Genomic DNA, 18,111 nt, shown 5'->3' with positions numbered 1-18,111 from the left:
AGAATTTTCAAGTTCCATATACAGATTACAAATACATTATCCGTAAAGCATGTTATAACAGCTGGTCATTAATCTGGAAAGGTTATCCAGGAAATAAACTCTACCAAATAAAACCGGAACCAAAGCTATGGCAATCCAACTTCAGAAAAAACAGGCAAGATGAAATGATTTTAGGAAGGCTAAGGATTGGGCATACTCGCCTCACTTACCTATATCTATTAACTAATGACGGCGCTCCACAATGTACATTCTGTCAAGTACAACTGACCATTCGCCATTTGTTAGTGGACTGTCCCTACTTTCAAAATATCCGCTTAAACACCTTTAAATCAATAGCTAATACACAGTCATCAATAAATTTATTACAGATTCTGGGTGATGATTCTAATGAAAAAGAACTATTTATTTTCCTAAATCGTATAGGAATATATCATAAAATATAGTTATATTCACTATTAGAAAGACACAATATAGCCCTAGCAGCCTATGTGTCGTTAAACACAACAACAACTTTCAAATGAGGTTTTAATTTTATCATGAGAGTATCCCTGACTGCCTTGCTGGGTTTGTATGTAGAGTCAAACTTAGCCTTCATAATTATTGTTTGTTTCTTTTGCCTCTGGCATTTATTTAGTCTTATTATTGGTTTGTTTAGTTTGTGATGAATCTGCTTTGGTGGCCCTTGCTACTTGGGCATAAATCAAAGTATTTATTTCTTTATAATTATTCTTCTTCAGTCACTGTTTATACCTTGTTTTCTGTATTAAGTTCAACCACTCTATGTTCCAAAACTGAAGGAACTGTTCTAGGAACAGCTTCTAGGAACTGTTTATGAAGGAACTGTTCTAGGAACAGCTTCATTTATTTAATTTATCTTATAGGATCCTCTATTTGATTTATAAGGTGAAATTTCCTCTCCAACTATTTTTGTTACCTTTTGATCTGTATTTTCTATCTGGTTTTTTCCTTTTCTAGCCCTTTTTACATTGAGGTGGCAAGCTTCTAAGTCGCTGTTTCTTCATTGTTTAGCACCTCGCAATCAGGCAGCTCCTTCAAATCAGGATCATGATCAATATTTTTTGATTTTTCAGTTTTTTCCCTTGAGTTTTGGTCTTTGCAATGATTAGAATGTTCCTTATATCCAGGGCAGTAATTTAAAGTATTTTTTATAGTCATAGGCCTATTAAAACCCAAGATGCAATATTTCCCATTTTTACAATCAGCATTAGTAAAGGCACATGATGCAAGAAAGCAAGCTTATATAGAATCAGCCAAAAAAGAAAAAGAAAAAAAAAACAAATCTAATTTTACCCATCCGCTCGCGCCAAATGTTTGCCTAGTTCTGCCTTGCTCTTTTGGTGGAAAAACAGTCACGCACAAAGAAAAGTACTCTTGTACGCAAGTATATGTTTAATCTAAGCTGAAATTCACATTTCCCCTCACAAATAACATGTATCCATCTATTTTGATCAAAAAATTTATCCAAATTTTTGGAATTCTGAGGCATTCCAATATCACAATCTGCAATAGTAGGATCGCTGGTAATCCTCCAGTATAGCATCATGGGTCACAGTCACTGTGAGCTCCAATCTGTTGTGAATTGTATTCTGATGGAGTAGTTCCGACTAGTCACCGATCCTGTAATTCTGACGGAGCATGTGTGGCGCTTGCTGAATTAAAAATAATGAAAAATAGGATCTTTCAGTAATTTTTATACTTTTAATCAATTTTCAGAAAGAATTTAGAGTAATTTTCTTTATTTTCAGAAAGAATAATGAAATCGAGGAACTTTCTGTAATTGTTGTATACTTTTAACGTGTTTAATGCATCATGGCCAGATTGCAAATTACTATCAGCTCCGACTTGACTGAGCATGTGCAACACTCACTCTATCTTCTGGTTTGTGTGTTGTGAATTGTCATAGAGCACGCGCGATCGTATCTGATGGTCTGTATTCTGGCAGTATACTAGGTACTCACGGTAATTTTTATTTTTTTTCTCATCTTTTCTGGGAAAATAGCTATTTCGATGCATTTTCAGAAAGAATAAAAAACAATTTCCTGACTATATAAGAATTTGATTATAAAAATAAAAGTAAGTAATTATAAAAACAATAATGGAAATAGGTAATTATTAATTTTTAATTAATAATAACACTGACATTTTGTATTGCCTAAAAATAATATGACTATATTTTGTGATTATTTGTATATATAGCACATTGCAGTGTTACCAATTAACATATAAGACACACTTGCCTTTCAGTCATAAGGGCCTTGTCCTTCTGTAGGCGACACCTTTCTGTCATAAGGTTCTTCTGCAGGAAAAAGTACTTATAATGAGAATGAGCCTGTATACCCATTAAATTTAAGTACAAAAGGACATGTGTTAATGTGTGTAAGTATGTAATCTTTTGCACTAAAGAGATGGCATATACACTGAAGACAACCTTCACAATGTGCCTGATATGCTGGGGAAATTCGGCATAGTCAGTTGTGGCATAGTGTTGGGTAAGACACATCCAGTACTCCTGTGATGAATACAGAACCCTGTAAAAGCCAGAAAAGTGTTGTGTTGGGTTCTGATCTGGCTTCTGGGCCGGAGAGCCCCTAGTGCGCTTCCACGTTGCCCACCATCATTTCTGCAAGGTGAGCCAGGCTGTCCACAGTATTCTGGCTGGCTGCTCTCCATCAAAAAAAAAACAAAAAAGGCATTGGTGAAGGCACAGCGTAGTAATGTATCTTACTTCTCTCTCTGAGTGACAATGAAGCATTTGGAAGGCCCTGGCTTTTACAGATGTTCTGTATTCATCACGAGTACTCAATGCACCTTACCCAAACACTATCAAATTCTTATATAGTCAGGAAATTGTTTTTTATTCTTTCTGAAAACACGCTGAAATAACTATTTTCCCAGAATAGATGAGGAAAAAAAAATACTGAGTACGTAAGTACATTGCCAGGATATAGACCAGCAGATGCAGTGAGCATTGCACATGCTCAATCAAGTCAGAGCCAATAGTAACTTGCGATCTGGCCATGATGCGTTAAACACTTTAAAAGTATACAATTACTGAAAGATCTTATTTTTCATTTTTTTTAATTCAGCAAGCACTGCACATGCTCCATCAGAATATGATTCACGACAGGTTGGAGCTGACAGTGTCTTGCAAGGTGACCCATGATGCTATACTGGAAGATTACTGGATCGCTAATGCTGTAACAATCGTACTGCACGTAAATGCGTTCAAAAAACCAACAGTAGCTAAAAACAACTATAACAAGCTTACCTGAATAATACTAGTTGTTTTCATTTGTACACAACTTGAAGAATCCAATATCCATGGATTTTGAAGCCAAGAAATCCTCACTGCTGCCGTCGGCCGATGTCCGCCGTTTACATCACGTGGGCCCTTTTTCTGATGGGTCAATTTACCTCCGCAACCGCAGCGCCTTCTCTCCTATAGCATGCTACAGAGAAATCCTTCGCGAAAATAAGAGTCAGTCAATATGGCAAACTTATTTGGTGTCTTATTTTAAGAAAGTGCCACAGCCACCCCAACCTTCAACAGCAAGTAGCACTACCATTCAACAGCCTACAAGTAGCCCTACCATTCAACACCTCTCCACCAGCAAAGAGAATTAGATTCGTTGAAGGCTCAGGCGATGAAACTTCGCTATCTCCTTCAGCCTTCTTTCCATAATTACTTCTAAAATGTTCATTCATCAGTCACCATAAGCAAAAGGCGAAAATCTTAAGTTTAGCATTTTTACTTTTGCATCTTTTTTTAGGTCTAGCACTATTGCACACTTAATAAATGAGAGTGTAGGTATGTTTTTAGGCTTTTATATGCACTGGTAAGTGAAAAAAAGGCTGTGATTCGCTTTAAGGCGATATTCGCTTCGTGGCGGTGGGAGAAACTGAACCCAACATGTTAGCAAGGTATGCCTATACTGCGAACCGCCCTCACAGTTTGATCCTGAAGTCTGGGTGACACTATATTGTACGATTTCAGCAAAGTCACTATGATCCCAATGATATTCCCATGTTTTTATAATGATGTGCCCAGAAATGCACTTGGAACCATCGTATCAACAAGACAGGACCTTTTTACCTGCGATTAATAAATTGCCTGCAACTGATACTGCGGGAATCAACAAAAAACTCTCTCTCTCTCTCTCAGGGTAACTCAAATTTTTTTTTTGGCTGGTGCAGCATAAGCCTCAGGTTCCTTGCACCATATGGCTAATAGTAATAAAAAGTACCACAGTTTATCATTAAATGTTTCAGCCCATATCTAATTGATCCCCTCTTCGTAATTTTTAATACCATATTAAAAGAAATTTTCCCTCCAACATGGAATATGTATTCTGTTAGGCCACTCCTGAAAGTTTCCCAGCCAACTGAAGCCAAGCAGTTTTAGACCCATTTCTCGCTGCTTGAGAAAACAGTACTGAAAACACTTACCATGCACATTCTCCCTCACAGGCCTCAACAAATTCATTATGCTTTGCACAGTAGGTCAACAGTTAGTAATCTATTTTTGACTAGACTACCAATGCCATCCTTAGATCGTTTGAGGAGAAAGAAGAAATTTCAATCATGTATCTAGATCTATAAGCTGCATTTGATAGTGTCAACATCCCAGCCTTGCTTAAGTTCCTTCAAAATTACTGTCACATCGCAGGCCAAGTATTGAAGTTTCTGACATTCCTTCTTTAGAATAGAACCATCCAAATGTCAATAGGAAAGCAAATATATACTAGATATACGTACATACATACATACATAATTTGGCTATAATTTAATCTTTGTATTTCCAGTGAGGTAGTAACTCTGCTAACCGCTGGCATGGTGGTTAAAAGGGTTTTGTGAAGTCGTTGGTACCTGCGTGTACCTTTGAACCTTACGATAAAGATCATATTTATTTATGGATTTCCTACTCTTTCTATATAAAAAGATCTTTCATGAGCAGTTTCCAGACTCCTGGCATAAGGCAATCATCCTTGCCTCTCCTAAGCCAGGAAAAGATCCTGAAGTTCCAGCCATTGTCCTATTGTTATGGCTAGTTGTTTGCGCAAATTTCTGGAGAGAAAGGTGGTCAGCACCTAATCATATACAGGGTGATTCACTACCAGTGCAACAAACTTGCAGGAGGTGTAGGGGGCACAAAGACGAATCGGAATCACATTGCATTGCAGGGTCCGAAATGCCTTTGTCATGCGGTAGAGGACGTTGAACGGGAGGTCGCGTGAACAGTGATCCCGCTGGAAGTCAGCATTTGCGAACTGGTTCCCGAGGAAGTAGGATGGACGAGTATTCAAACATTGAACTGGCCGACATGTACCTCACGTGTGGAACTGTGGACTATAAAGGGTGCGCCGCTCTGCGCTTCTACCAGGAAAATTTCCTGCACAGGCATGCTCCTCATCATACGATTTTTTCACATGTGCACAGAAGGTTATGTGAGACTGGTTGGTTCACGAGAGGTACCATGAATCGAGAGCAAACGACGAGGACGCCAGACAATGAGGAGAATGTCCCACGTCTTGCAGAAGGCAATCCGAGTACGAGTACTCGAGCGATAGGCCAATGATTGGGTATTTCCCAGTCCACTGTATGGAGGATACTGTCAACAAACCAAATGAGTTCATACCATCTGCAACGCCTCCAATCATTGGAGCCTGTGGATTATCCACTCCGGAGGACTTTTGCTACTTTGTTTCTTCAACAGAGTGCGCCAGACAGCGCATTTGCTGTGTCCATATTGTTCACGGATGAGGCAAGTTTCACAAGAGAGGGAACCTTCAATAACGCCCATTTGTGGGCTTTGGAGAGCCCCCATGGTGCGCGAACATGTGCCGGCATTGTTGGAGACCACCTCATTGGACCGTACCGTCTACCCCCTCATCTGGACGGTAGGGCATACTTGATCTTTCTGCAGCAAGTCCTGCCCGAACTTATTGAAGAAGCACATGTTCCTCAGTCATTGCACCGCTCAATGTGGTTCCAGCATGATGGGGCTCCCCCACATTACACCAGTGATGTCCGCCAACACCTAAACGTTACATTTGGACAGCATTGGATAGGTCGTCGTGGTCCGGTTCATTGGCCTGATAAATCGCCGGACCTATCATGCCTGGACTTCTTTTGCTGGGGTCAAATGAAGACACTGGTGTACGAAACCCCCGTTGATTCAGCTGAAGACCTCATCATTCGCATCTCTGTAGCTGCCGGGAAGATTCGAGACACCAGGAATCTTCCAAAACGTTAGGGACTCCATGCGGCGGTGCTGTGAAGCCTGTGTGACTGCTTCTGGTCAAACTTTCAAACACCTTCTGCAGCATGGTTTTTTGCCAATGTAAAACTTGTCTTTAAAATGATTTCTGTTACACTAACGAGTTGCTGTTTCTGTTCTTTTTCTTTGCTTACGCGACCTCCCGCATGAAAAGGCATTTTGGACCCTGAAATGCTATGTGATTCCGATTCGTCTTTGTGCCCCCTACACCTCCTGCAAGTTTGTCGCACTGGTAGTTGTTGTTGTTGTTATTTGGTTTTAGGAGCATTAGCAACTAAGGCCATATTGCTCCGGGATATGCGGTGGTCATTCCCTGACCTTTCAGCATCCTCCGTATTTGGTGGTGACGGGCTCAAACCCCGGTCTAATCAAGAAGCGTGTGCTACGCACTGCTGCTCCTTCCCACCTGGCTCTGGAGGCGCCTGCACTGGTAGTGAATCGCCCTCTATAGTATCTGGAGGCAAATAACTTCTGCAGCATGTAGTGCAGCTTCCAAAGGAACAGGCCCAATTTGGACCATTTAATTAGTCTGGAAACAGCTATCTTAGATGCTTTCTGAAACAAGAACCCTAGGTCAATCTTCTTTGATGTGAAAATAGCATATGACATGACTTGGAGATTTGGCACTTTAAAAAAAACCTTTATAGCCCCAGTCTTAGAGATCACTTCCCTGTTTTTATTAAAACTTTTTATCTCTTCAGTCTTTCCAAGTTCGTGCTGGATCTCTGTCTTTTTGACAAGAGGAGGGAGTACCCTAAAAATGTTTTGGTATATTTTTTCCATCACAGAGCAACTGCCTTTTTGATTCACTATTTTGATGACTTTGATATATATTTTTTTTCTTTATAACCTTTTTTACTTTTTTTTTTTTTTGTCGTGCAGCATGAGTACTGTTAAAAGACAACAACAAACCTTTGGTCACCACAACTCTTGGTCAGTGGCTATTGGATTTATTTTCTTATTGCAGAAAATTCTGTATATATATATATATATATATTTTTTTTTTTTTTTTTTTTGCAATCATAATCATCCTGATCCTGAATTGTGACAAATGATGACAAAATGCTATTCCAGTAGTACTTGAGATAAAAAAATTAACTTTCTTCAACATGGCATCAAAGTGCAAGAGAGGTTTGAATATCTGAACTCTGATACTTTTAACAGTCAAATATATTTTCATTGAATTCCCGAATTTAATTCATGCATGCCTTTTGGTTTAACTGCTTTTAACCAGCTGATTGAGCCATATACCCTCAAGCAGGTTTTATTTCATTTTTAATTTTTTAATGTCAGAAATTTTTAAATTTTTCCAAACCTTTACCATGACCTATAAATTCATTTTTAATGTTTGCCATATAGTTGTATTCTTTACTTACTTTTATTGATATTTATTGCTATCTTATTTCATATGTATTGATACTGTAACCTGTTTATATTTGTTTGTAATTCTTAATATATTTTATTTTGGCTTAGTGCATCTTGGCCTACATGCCATATTAGGGCAGGTTTGACATAATGTAATATTTGTTGGATCATTAAACAGATATTTTATTTATTAAAAACATTTGAAGTAAAAAAAATACCTTCCTAATCCTCATATATTGTCTGTTAGGAGTTACATTTTAGGACTGATAATTAAGATATATAAACAATATGATTTAATGCAGTTTTATATATAAATAAAATAGGATATTAAACAGAGGAATTTACTTATATTTCAGAGAAAATATGGTAGCTGCCCTCACGGAGGCTATGGTTTGGGACTAGAGAGATTCATCACTTGGCTTCTGAATCGTTATCACATCAGAGATTCTTCACTTTATCCTCGATTTGTGGATCGCTGCACACCTTAACATTTAGTATTCTGTTATCTTATTTAGAGATCCGATCATAAATAATAAAGATAATAAGCAACGTACTTAAAATGTTTCTTGGGTTAAAAATTCTTGAATCAAAAGTGAAATTTTATACAATGTGGGCAAATATTTGAAATGTGCCCATTTGAATATGAAGTGGGAAGTTAGAAAATAACTGAAAATTAACAAAATACATTGTCATATCAAAAAGGTTTAAAACTTTTTTTTTTGAAAAGGCCAAATACAGCATTTTTATATGCAGTCCCATTCAAAGTATCCTCATGTTCCTGCTGCTTCTGTAAGCATTATTGGTAGGCTTCAGAAGGGAATTGATTGAGTCTCGATATTACATTCTATTGTTTGATTGGTTGGAATGTCACCAAATCTCTCTCCTTTGCTTTATTTTAAATTTGTGGAAGAGAAAAAAATCACGTGGGAGGGATGTGGAGGATGGTATACTACAGATCTCTCTCTCTCTCTCTCTCTCTCTCTCTCTCTGTCTCTGTGTGTGTGTGTGTGTGTGTGTGTGTGTGTGTGTGTGTGTGTGTGTGTGTGTGTGTGTGTGTGTGTGTGTGTGTGTGTGTGTGTGTGTGTGTGTTGAGAAACTACCCAATATTTTCAAACGACTGATGGTACTTTCTCATAACTTATTCCCTTATTCAAATTGGAACTTTTCTTGATATTAAAAAGCACATTTCCACCTATTCTTTTTTTAGCCCCCCTCACACAGTTCTCTGCAGCACGTTTTGCTGGCTTTTCCATTAAACTTATAAGACAATCATTATCATAGTATACATGCAGAAAATCAGTACATTGTACCTGATATCTTATACTGAAGCAATAAAATTTATGAAAAGAGCCCCATAATCAGGCTATATCTAATTGATCCCCTCTTAGTAATTTTTAATACCATATTAAAAGAAATTTTCCCTCCAACATGGCTTGCAGTGGGTCCACAAGAGTAAGGCAGCTGCTGGAATCAGCAAAGGATATTCAAAGTTCATTAGCACTGTATTGAATTGTAAACATTGGGAAATTTTCATGCACTTCAGCAACTGTTTCATCACTGCTTGATGTTAAAGATTTACCCAGGCATTACTCATCTTTCACAGATATTCAGCTTTTTCTGGATCATAACTTGCAGCTGGGTTTTTTACAAGATGAATTTGGGGGTGGGGGCTTAATTGCATGAATCGGAAACACTAGTTTGTGTGTTCTTTCTTAACAAAATGTCAGTGGAAAACAAATCTACTAATTTCTGCTATTAAATTTAAATTTATCATTACCAATTTTATTTTTTTATTATTATTATCTGTCATTCGAATGTAGATCTCTTCAAGTACCATTTATAACTGACACAATATAACAGCGTAGCTTAATTTAATTTATTATGATACTCACCTTTTTATAATCTGCATTGATGTTGGAATAAATTGGATGATAATTTTAAATTTAAGTTAGGATTTAAAAACAGAATTAAAATGTGCGCAAGGAAGTAGAAGTGCACGTCCTTGGTTGTCAATGTTGAAATTTGAAACGATTTAAGTTACGGTTGGAAACAGAAGGCCAATAGCCATAACAAGTGGCTTTCGTTTTACACGTCTTCAGTTGGCAATGGTGGAATGAAAGTAAACGTGTGTATTTACGAAGACTAAGTTCCCGTGATGCTCCTGGATACACATGGGAATCTCAGGTGCATGAGATTCCAGACCGGTGCTATGTTATAGGGTAGTTTGGAATTTAATACTTGGAGAGTGGAATGGTGGCGAAACCATTCTATAACTAGGGCTTCATATTGGAAAATTTTAAAACTGGATTTTAATTTGATAATAGGAATGGCTGAATCTATTAAGGGGGTGTGGTTGTGGGATTGAACATGTGTTGCTAATTTGGTGTTGGACTGTCCCGTCCTAAAGCTATTGTAGTGGTAGTATGCACATGTGTTTGATGTTTTGGTAGAACCTTATTTTGTGGTGGTGCTACCAATGTAGCAAGCGTTATAGTTACCTTGACATTTTATTAAGTAGATGATATTATTCATGTCACTAATGTGGTAATTTTGTGTATCTTTATATGAGTTGAATAATGAACCTAGTTTATTGTAAGATGAAAATGTAAGGGTGATATCAGTACTTTTGAATAAACGGCGGAATTGGTTAGCAAAATTACTATGGTAAGGGAGGATAATACCTGGATTATTATTGGAAATGCGTTTGGGTGCGTTGTTGATATTATTTTGGACTGTGATAATAGTTTGTTTGATTAATTGAATAGGATATTTCCTAGATATGAATTTACTTGTAAGATATTGTAGTTCATTATTAAGGTCATAATGTGTGGAACTGTATTTTATAGCATTGTAAATTTGATTATAAAGGACTGCTTTTTTGTGTTGAGGGGGTGATGCGATTCAAAGTGTAAGTATTTGCCCATGTGAGTATTTTTTCTGAAAATTCTTGTTCCTAGTTTTGTATCGCTTCTGTATATAGTGAGGTTTAGGAAATTAATTTGTCCCTTTTCTTCCAATTCCAGGGTATATTTTAATCTATTATGCATGGAATTAAATTTAATGAAAAAATCATTTATTGTGGATTTGTGCCACATTAATATTTCGGGATAATATTATGAAAGAGGCATTTTTTTAAAAAATGCCTCTTTCATAATATTATCCCGAAATTTGCCCATATGTTCCCTAGAAATACATGTAAAAAATATCCTTATATTATCCATCAAACCTGTATTAAAATTGTACACAAAGAATTACAGAAGAGATACAATAAAAAATTTAACCTACTATCCCAAATACACCGATTAAGATTCAGCCTAAAAAGAAATATGACACCGCAATCTTGGGTGGACCTTACAACATATAATAAAATACGTATAGCAGCTGCCATTAATGACATCGAACTCAGACACAACAGAAAATGGGGGATCATTACACAGAAACCTCACACCGCCACAAAATCTTCCACTATAAACATTTCTTTGTACCCTTTTTCTTCCACTGAACTCGCTAGCCTCGATTACGGTTTTAACTTTGCTATTAAAGATAATAAATATCCCTACAAAGAATGTATAATAGAACTACAAACCAAATTAGATAACCATCCAGATAAATGGCCAATTATACACCAAAGTAATTCAATTCTTAACTCCAGATTCAAACCCCAACACAATATAAACAAACAACAGTTAATGAACTTACAAATAATACATAACAATCCAAATATTATAGTCCAGAAAGCTGACAAAGGTGATTCCATAGTAATTATAAACAAAAGCACATATATAGAAAAAATGGAATCTATACTCTCTGATTCAGATACATACAAACTGGATAACACATATACTATTTCCAAACATAAAAATAAGCTTGAAATTAATTTATACACCCTTCAACAGATTGGTATCTGAAACAATATTCTACCGCATATGTTTGGTATTACCAAACTCCATAAACCCAACCACCCACTAAGACCCATAATATCCTTCAGCAAATCAGCTTTCACTAATTTATCTTCTTTCCTGGTCAAAATTATCTCCCCCCCTCACCAACTTTTTGAAATTTAAAGTAAACAATACCTCCCAAACCTTTGAAAAAATAAATTCTATCACAATAACCAATGATGACATCCTAGCATCTTTTGATGTAGTCTCATTGTACACTAATGTACATTTACCGTCAACATTACAAACCTTACGTAATTTCTTAACAGACGACAAAACCTTATCCAATCGCACTTCCCTTTCAATTAATAGCATACTAGAGCTCACAACCTTTCTATTAGATGCCAGATACTTCCGATTTCTTAATCAGATTTACCAGCAAACCTATGGCCTACCTATGGGATTAGGGATCTCAGCCCCCTGTCTGAAATTTACCTAGCCTCCGTAGAAAGATAAAACCTCCAAAAACATAAGTAAGGTAGCCCCAATGCAGTGTATGTAATTAAAGTGTGGAAGCCCTTATTTTACACTTTAATTTGCTTTAATTTAATTTAATTACATTCCTCCATGTGGTGTTGCACCCACACCACATGGAGGAATGCCGCCCCCTCTATGTTACCAGGCAGTACTAGGTGGTAGATGACTCCCATCAACCGGTGCAATACCACCACTTTGCTTATTGGAGGCTTGAAGTGGTGGAACCCATGTTTGGTCTCTAGAGCTAAGTTTCGGTCAACACTTCCCTATCTCTTCCATCATGCATTATGATTGATGACTTTTGAGGCCACAATGAACATTGTGGCGAGATCCAATATTCCCTACATTTCGAGAGTACAGCTCTAAAACGGTGTTCACAGGCTGGCCACTAATTAGTACACCAGACCGAACCTATTGGTAGCTCTCTAGGAGGCTTCCGGATCAGCTAGTGTACGATCTTGCTACCTCTACTCTGCCAGATAGTGCCTGGATGGAGTCTGCATAGTGTGTATGTGGGGAGTATTGTCGAGGCCACATTATGGCAAGGATCTGAGAATATTCTTACCATGTGTACGCCATATCCAAAAATTTCATTACTTCATACAGCATGTCCCACTCACTTTTTCTTACTATTGAATACATGATGAATTGTCAAACTAATAGAGCAAGCTTATCTTCGAAAAGATCTAAACCTCCCAAGCACTTCCTAGTTCATTTCACAAATATATGTGGTCTCAATTCTAATCTTAACGATGTCCATTTCCACTTGCAGTCTGCCAAACCCCATGTACTTTTTCTGACACAATCTCAGTTATCGGTTGATTCAACTACTGCTCGTCTCACATGCCCATATTATTCGCTGTATGATTCCTTTCGCCTCAAAGGTATTTTTGCATATGTCCGTTCTGAAATTCCCTGTCAGAGACTTGGCAATTTGGAATCTCCTCTCTTTGATCTTCTCTGGCTTAAAATCTCTCTACCTCATTATGGCCGACCCGGCTAGCCGGGTGGGTAAAGTGCCTGCCTGGCGACCCAAAGGTCGCGGGTTCGATTCCCACCTCTGGCTTGGATCAAAGTACTACAAAAACCTTGGGAGGTGCATTATGGCCACAGAAGCCTATGCGCCAACAACTCCCAAAAAAAAACCTCATTGTGTCAAATTCATCTGTTGTCTCTACCGTTCTCCCAACTCTACTAATCACTTGGAGCTCTTTGACTTCCTCTCTTTGCAGCTTGACTTTCTCCAGTCCAACTTTCCTAACAGTGAGGTAATTTTCCTTGGTGATTTTAATATTCACAACTCCAGCTGGCTTCCGTTTTCTACTCACACCAACCCAGCTGGTCGAGATGCTGAGGCTTTTGCAATTACTAATGACCTTGCACAGATTGTTCATTTACCTACAAGAATACCTGACAGTCCTAATCATACAGCCAACACACTTGATCTTTTTCTCACAAACAACCTAAGTACACGGTCGAAGTGTGCTTAGGTTGTAGTTAGTCCTTTAGGCACTTCAGATCACAACTTGGTGATTGTCTCTTCTCCAATGGAGCCTTTATCTCATGGCTATTCCCAACCTCATGTTGTTTGGCATTACAAGAATAGAAAATGGGATGACCTGCAAGATTTCTTCCCTTAGTTGGATTACTGTTTCAAAACTTCTGATGTCAATGTATGCTCAGATCATGTCAGTGAAATTATTCTTGCAGGAATGGAATCCTTTATCCCACACTCTACTTTAAAATTTCGTCCTTTATCTAAACCTTGGTTTTCCAATAAATGTGATAAGGCTGTTCAAGAGAAGAATGTTGCATATCATAATTGGCTTGTTTCTAATTCTTCAGTTTCATTTTCTGCCTATACCAAAGCTCGCAACAATTGTAAAACAGTTATTAATCAGTCCAAACTAGAATTCAAACAGGGTAAGAGTAGAAAACTTGCTTCTATCCCTAATGGTAGCCGAGCATTCTGGTCTCTTGCCAAAGCTATTGGCCGCAACTTTTGCTCATCTTTGCTCCCACCTCTGTCCAAACCAAACGGTTCTGTTGTCAGTTTAGCCAACGATAAAGCTGACCTGCTTGGATCCCATTTTTCTTCCAACTCATGTATTGATGATCTTGGTAAAACACCTCCCACCATTCCCAACATGCTCCATTCAATGCCTCCTGTGGTCTTCCATCAAAAGGATTTTGACAAATCTTGATGCTAAGAATGCTCCAGGTCCTGATGGTATTTCTCCACTTGTTCTCAAAACCTGTGCTATTCTTTGCCGCCTTTTTTCACTTTCTTATTCTAAAGGTGTTTTCCTTCTGCTTGGAAATTTGCTCATATCCAGCCAGTTCCTCAAAAGGGTGATAAATCCCTCCCATCCAGTTATCGTTCCATTGCAATTACTTCTACTCTTTCTAAAGTAATGGAGAAATCAATTAACCGCCAAGTCTTAAACTACCTAGAAACCTTCCGTCTGATCAAAGATCGCCAGTATGGATTCCGTCAGTGTCGATCCACTGGTGATATTCTGGCTTACGTTACCCATTTATGGACTAATTCAGTGGAAAGGTTCGGTGAAACAAGTAGTTGCTCTTGACATCTCAAAGGCTTTCGATCGTGTTTGGCATAAAGGTCTTCTAAACAAGCTTCCATCTTATGGTTTGCCAACTGTTTTTAGTAATTGGTTATCCAGTTTTCTCTCTGATCACTCATTGAGGGTGATGATTTTCGAGAAGTTGAAATTCCTTCAGGTAATTCTCCAGTGGGGCATAGACAACCTAGTTGATTTCAGCCCTTCTAAAACTCAGTCTTGTCTTATATCTCACCAAAAGGATTCTTCTGCTCCTGTGCTTAACTTTAGTGACACTCTGATTTCTAGGCAAAATGATATATCTCTTTTGGAGATTACCCTGACTTCTAATCTCTCTTGGCAGAAGCACATTACAAATATTGCTTCCTCTGCATCTAAAAAACTTGGTTTTCTCTTTCTCTCTCGGCGTCACTGTTCTTCCAAACAGCTGCTCACTCTGTATAAATGCAAATCTGCCCTGCCATGGAATATTGTTCCCACAACTGGGGTGGTGCCCCCAAAACCTCTCTCAGGCTTCTTGATTCCATTCAGAAGAGGGCAGTTAGGTTAATTAATGATTCATCTCTAACAGTCTCTCCACTCGCTGTCTCATAGACGTACTGTTTCTTCTGCATGCCTCTTCTATAAATACTTCCATGGGCACTGTTCTTCTGAATTGGCTTCTATAATTCCCGCTCTCTCTTTCAAAACAGTCCGAATGCATGCCGCTACCAGCCAACATCCATTTACTGTCTAACTTCAAACTCACAGAACCAACTTTTCATCTCCCTCGTTTATTCATCCAACTGCTGTTTTCCGGAACAACCTTCCTTCATATGTAATTCCTGAAAATTACAGTGTACAGAAGTTCAAATCCAATGTCAACAAATATCTTCTTTCGTCCTCTCAACCTCCAACCCAAGCATGGTACTGAGTACTATAGATTCTAATACCTCTCGTGTTTGGGGTTTACATAAAAAAAAAAAAAAAAAAAAAACACACACTGCATTACTTATGTTTTTGGAAGTTTTATCTTTCATCCCCTTCCATTTTTTTTTTTTTTTTTTTTGTTATATTTTAATCTTTACTCGATCAACATAAGTTGGCATAGAAATGCAGTGTTTTGGTACATGATTAGGTGTAGACCCTTGATGAAATACCTGATCTATGTACCGATTTTATTTAGTCATCATCATCATCAGCCATTTTCAATCCACTGCAGGATGAAGGCCTCTCCAGCAACTTTCCAGTTCCTTCTGTTTTGAGCACTGGCCATCCATTTACTACTCAAAAACTCATGAATTTCATCTATCCATCTCCGCCTTTGTCTTCCAGGTTTTCTTCTAGCTCCTCTTGGGTACCATTCTGTTATTTTCTTAGTCCATCTGTCATCATGTCTTCGAGCTATGTGTCCTGCCCAAGACCATTTTAGTTCTTTAGTTTTGATAAGAATGTCCTTTACTTGAGTTTGCTGCCTAATCCATGTGTTTCTCTTCTTATCTAACAGTCTGATTCCCAATATAATTCGTTCCATTCTTCGCTGTGTAGTTCTTAGCTTCTCTTCCATTCTTTTGGTGAGTGCCCAAGTTTCACTTCCATAAGTCATGGTGGGGAGTATACATTGGTTCATTATTTTACGTTTCAGACAAACTGGGATATTGCTCTTCAGTATGTGACTATATTTCCTGAATGCTATCCATCCAAAATTTATTCTTCTCTTGACTTCCAGCCATTTATCATTATTACAGCTAATAACTTGTCCCAGATAAGTATATGACTCCACCTTTTCAATTACTGCTCCTTCAATCATTATTTCCCTTTCCGTGGCATACTTGTTCATCATTACTTTTGTTTTAGCCATATTCATCTTTAGTCAAAAATCCTTACTAACTGTGCATAACTGATTAAGATTTTCCTCTAATTCTTTGGGATCGTGGCTTATGACCACAATGTCATCTGCAAATCGTAAATGGTTTAGGTACTCTCCATTCACATTGACTCCTTTCTGCGACCAGTCTAATCTTCTGAAAGCTTCCTCAAGGGCAGCAGTAAACAGCTTCGGAGATATTGTGTCTCCTTGTCGAACTCCTATCTCGATTTTAAATTTCCTACTGTCTTTGTCTAGTCTAATAAAGGATGTAGCACTCTCATATATTTTCTTCAAAATCATAATATATGGAGTATCTATGCCTTGTCTTTCCAGTGCCCGAAACATTGCCTTATGCTGTATGGAGTCAAATGCCTTTTCATAATCCACAAATGCCAGGCATAATGGTGTTTTATATTCACTTGCTTTCTCCATTAGCTGTGATATTACGTGAAGGTGATCCATAGTTGAGAATCCTGTCCTAAAGCCAGCTTGCTCTTTCGGTTGATTCTCATCAAGTATTCTTTCTAATCTGTTAGTAATGACCCTTGTGAACAACTTGTAGATATGGGATAACAAGCTAATTGGTCTATAATTTCCAATTTCTGATTTATCTCCTTTCTTATGCAGCAAAACTATGATTGCATTATTCCACTGCTTAGGTGTCACACCTTTTCTAATGCACTTTGTGAAGAGCCTTGCCAGTTTTTGTGTTATGTCTCTTCCTCCCAATTTTAACAACTCTACAGTAACTTCATCTTCCCCCGGGGCTTTCCGATTCTTCATTTTCTTCAATGCATGTTCTACCTCATCAGGAAGAATATCGGGTATGTCGTATGTGTTGCTACTTTGCAATCCATCTTCCCCACTGCTGGTATCATTCCCTCGCTCCTTGTATAATTCTCTATAGTAGTCTTCTGCTATTTGAATTATGCCTTCTCTGCTGTTTATAAGTACACCTTCGCTATTCTTCAGTTTCAGTATCATTTGTCTTTCTGTATTACTGCTCGTGGCTGCTGATTTAAATCCTTTGTTTTCCCTTAATGCTTGTTCTACTTTTCTTGTGTTAAATCTTCTTATGTCCTCTCTGAGTCTCTTTCTAATGGCTTTGCATAACTCAGTATACTCAATTTTCTCCCTGTCAGTGTTTTTCTTGCTCTTCATTTGTCGTCTTTGGTTCATCATGACAAGTGTTTCTTGACTAATTTTTTCTTCTTTGGATTTCTGTTTCCCTATAGGTTTCTTGGGCTTTATCACTTTCAGAAAGTTGTAATATTCCTCGTCGATATCTTGGTCCTAAGCAGTCTGCAGAAGCTCAAACTTGTTCTTCAGTTCCAGTACATACTGCTTTTTCTCCTCCTCTGTTATTTCAAAGACCTTTGTATTATTTACTCGAGTCAGTTTTTTCCTTTCCTTTCCTACATCTATATCAAGTGTACATCTTACCATTCTGTGATCACTTCCAACATTTACCTTATTCAGGACGGTAACATCATTCACAATATATCTTCTGTTAGTGAGGATGAAGTTGATTTCATTAGTTGTTAATCCATTTGGACTCTTCCATGTCCACTTTCTGTTCACCCTTTTCTTGAAAAAAGT

The 18,111-nt window shown here is 37.8% G+C and overlaps 1 protein-coding gene across 1 annotated transcript in view; it reads left to right on the top strand.

The window, feature by feature from the left end:
- Positions 1-8,207, top strand: part of AsnRS (asparagine--tRNA ligase) — a 384,567-nt gene extending 376,360 nt beyond the window's left edge. The window contains exon 16 of the mRNA XM_090368498.1: positions 8,020-8,207. Within this exon, the coding sequence (XP_090224624.1) occupies positions 8,020-8,151 (132 nt within the window). The 3' untranslated portion in view covers positions 8,152-8,207. The remainder of the gene's footprint in view (positions 1-8,019) is intronic.
- Positions 8,208-18,111: the final 9,904 nt, after the last annotated feature.

This window comes from Mastigoproctus giganteus, chromosome 2, assembly GCF_048544385.1.
Source record: "Mastigoproctus giganteus isolate SK-2022 chromosome 2, ASM4854438v1, whole genome shotgun sequence".
NCBI lineage: Eukaryota > Metazoa > Arthropoda > Arachnida > Uropygi > Thelyphonidae > Mastigoproctus > Mastigoproctus giganteus.
This window is presented reverse-complemented; position numbering and strand designations above follow the sequence as displayed.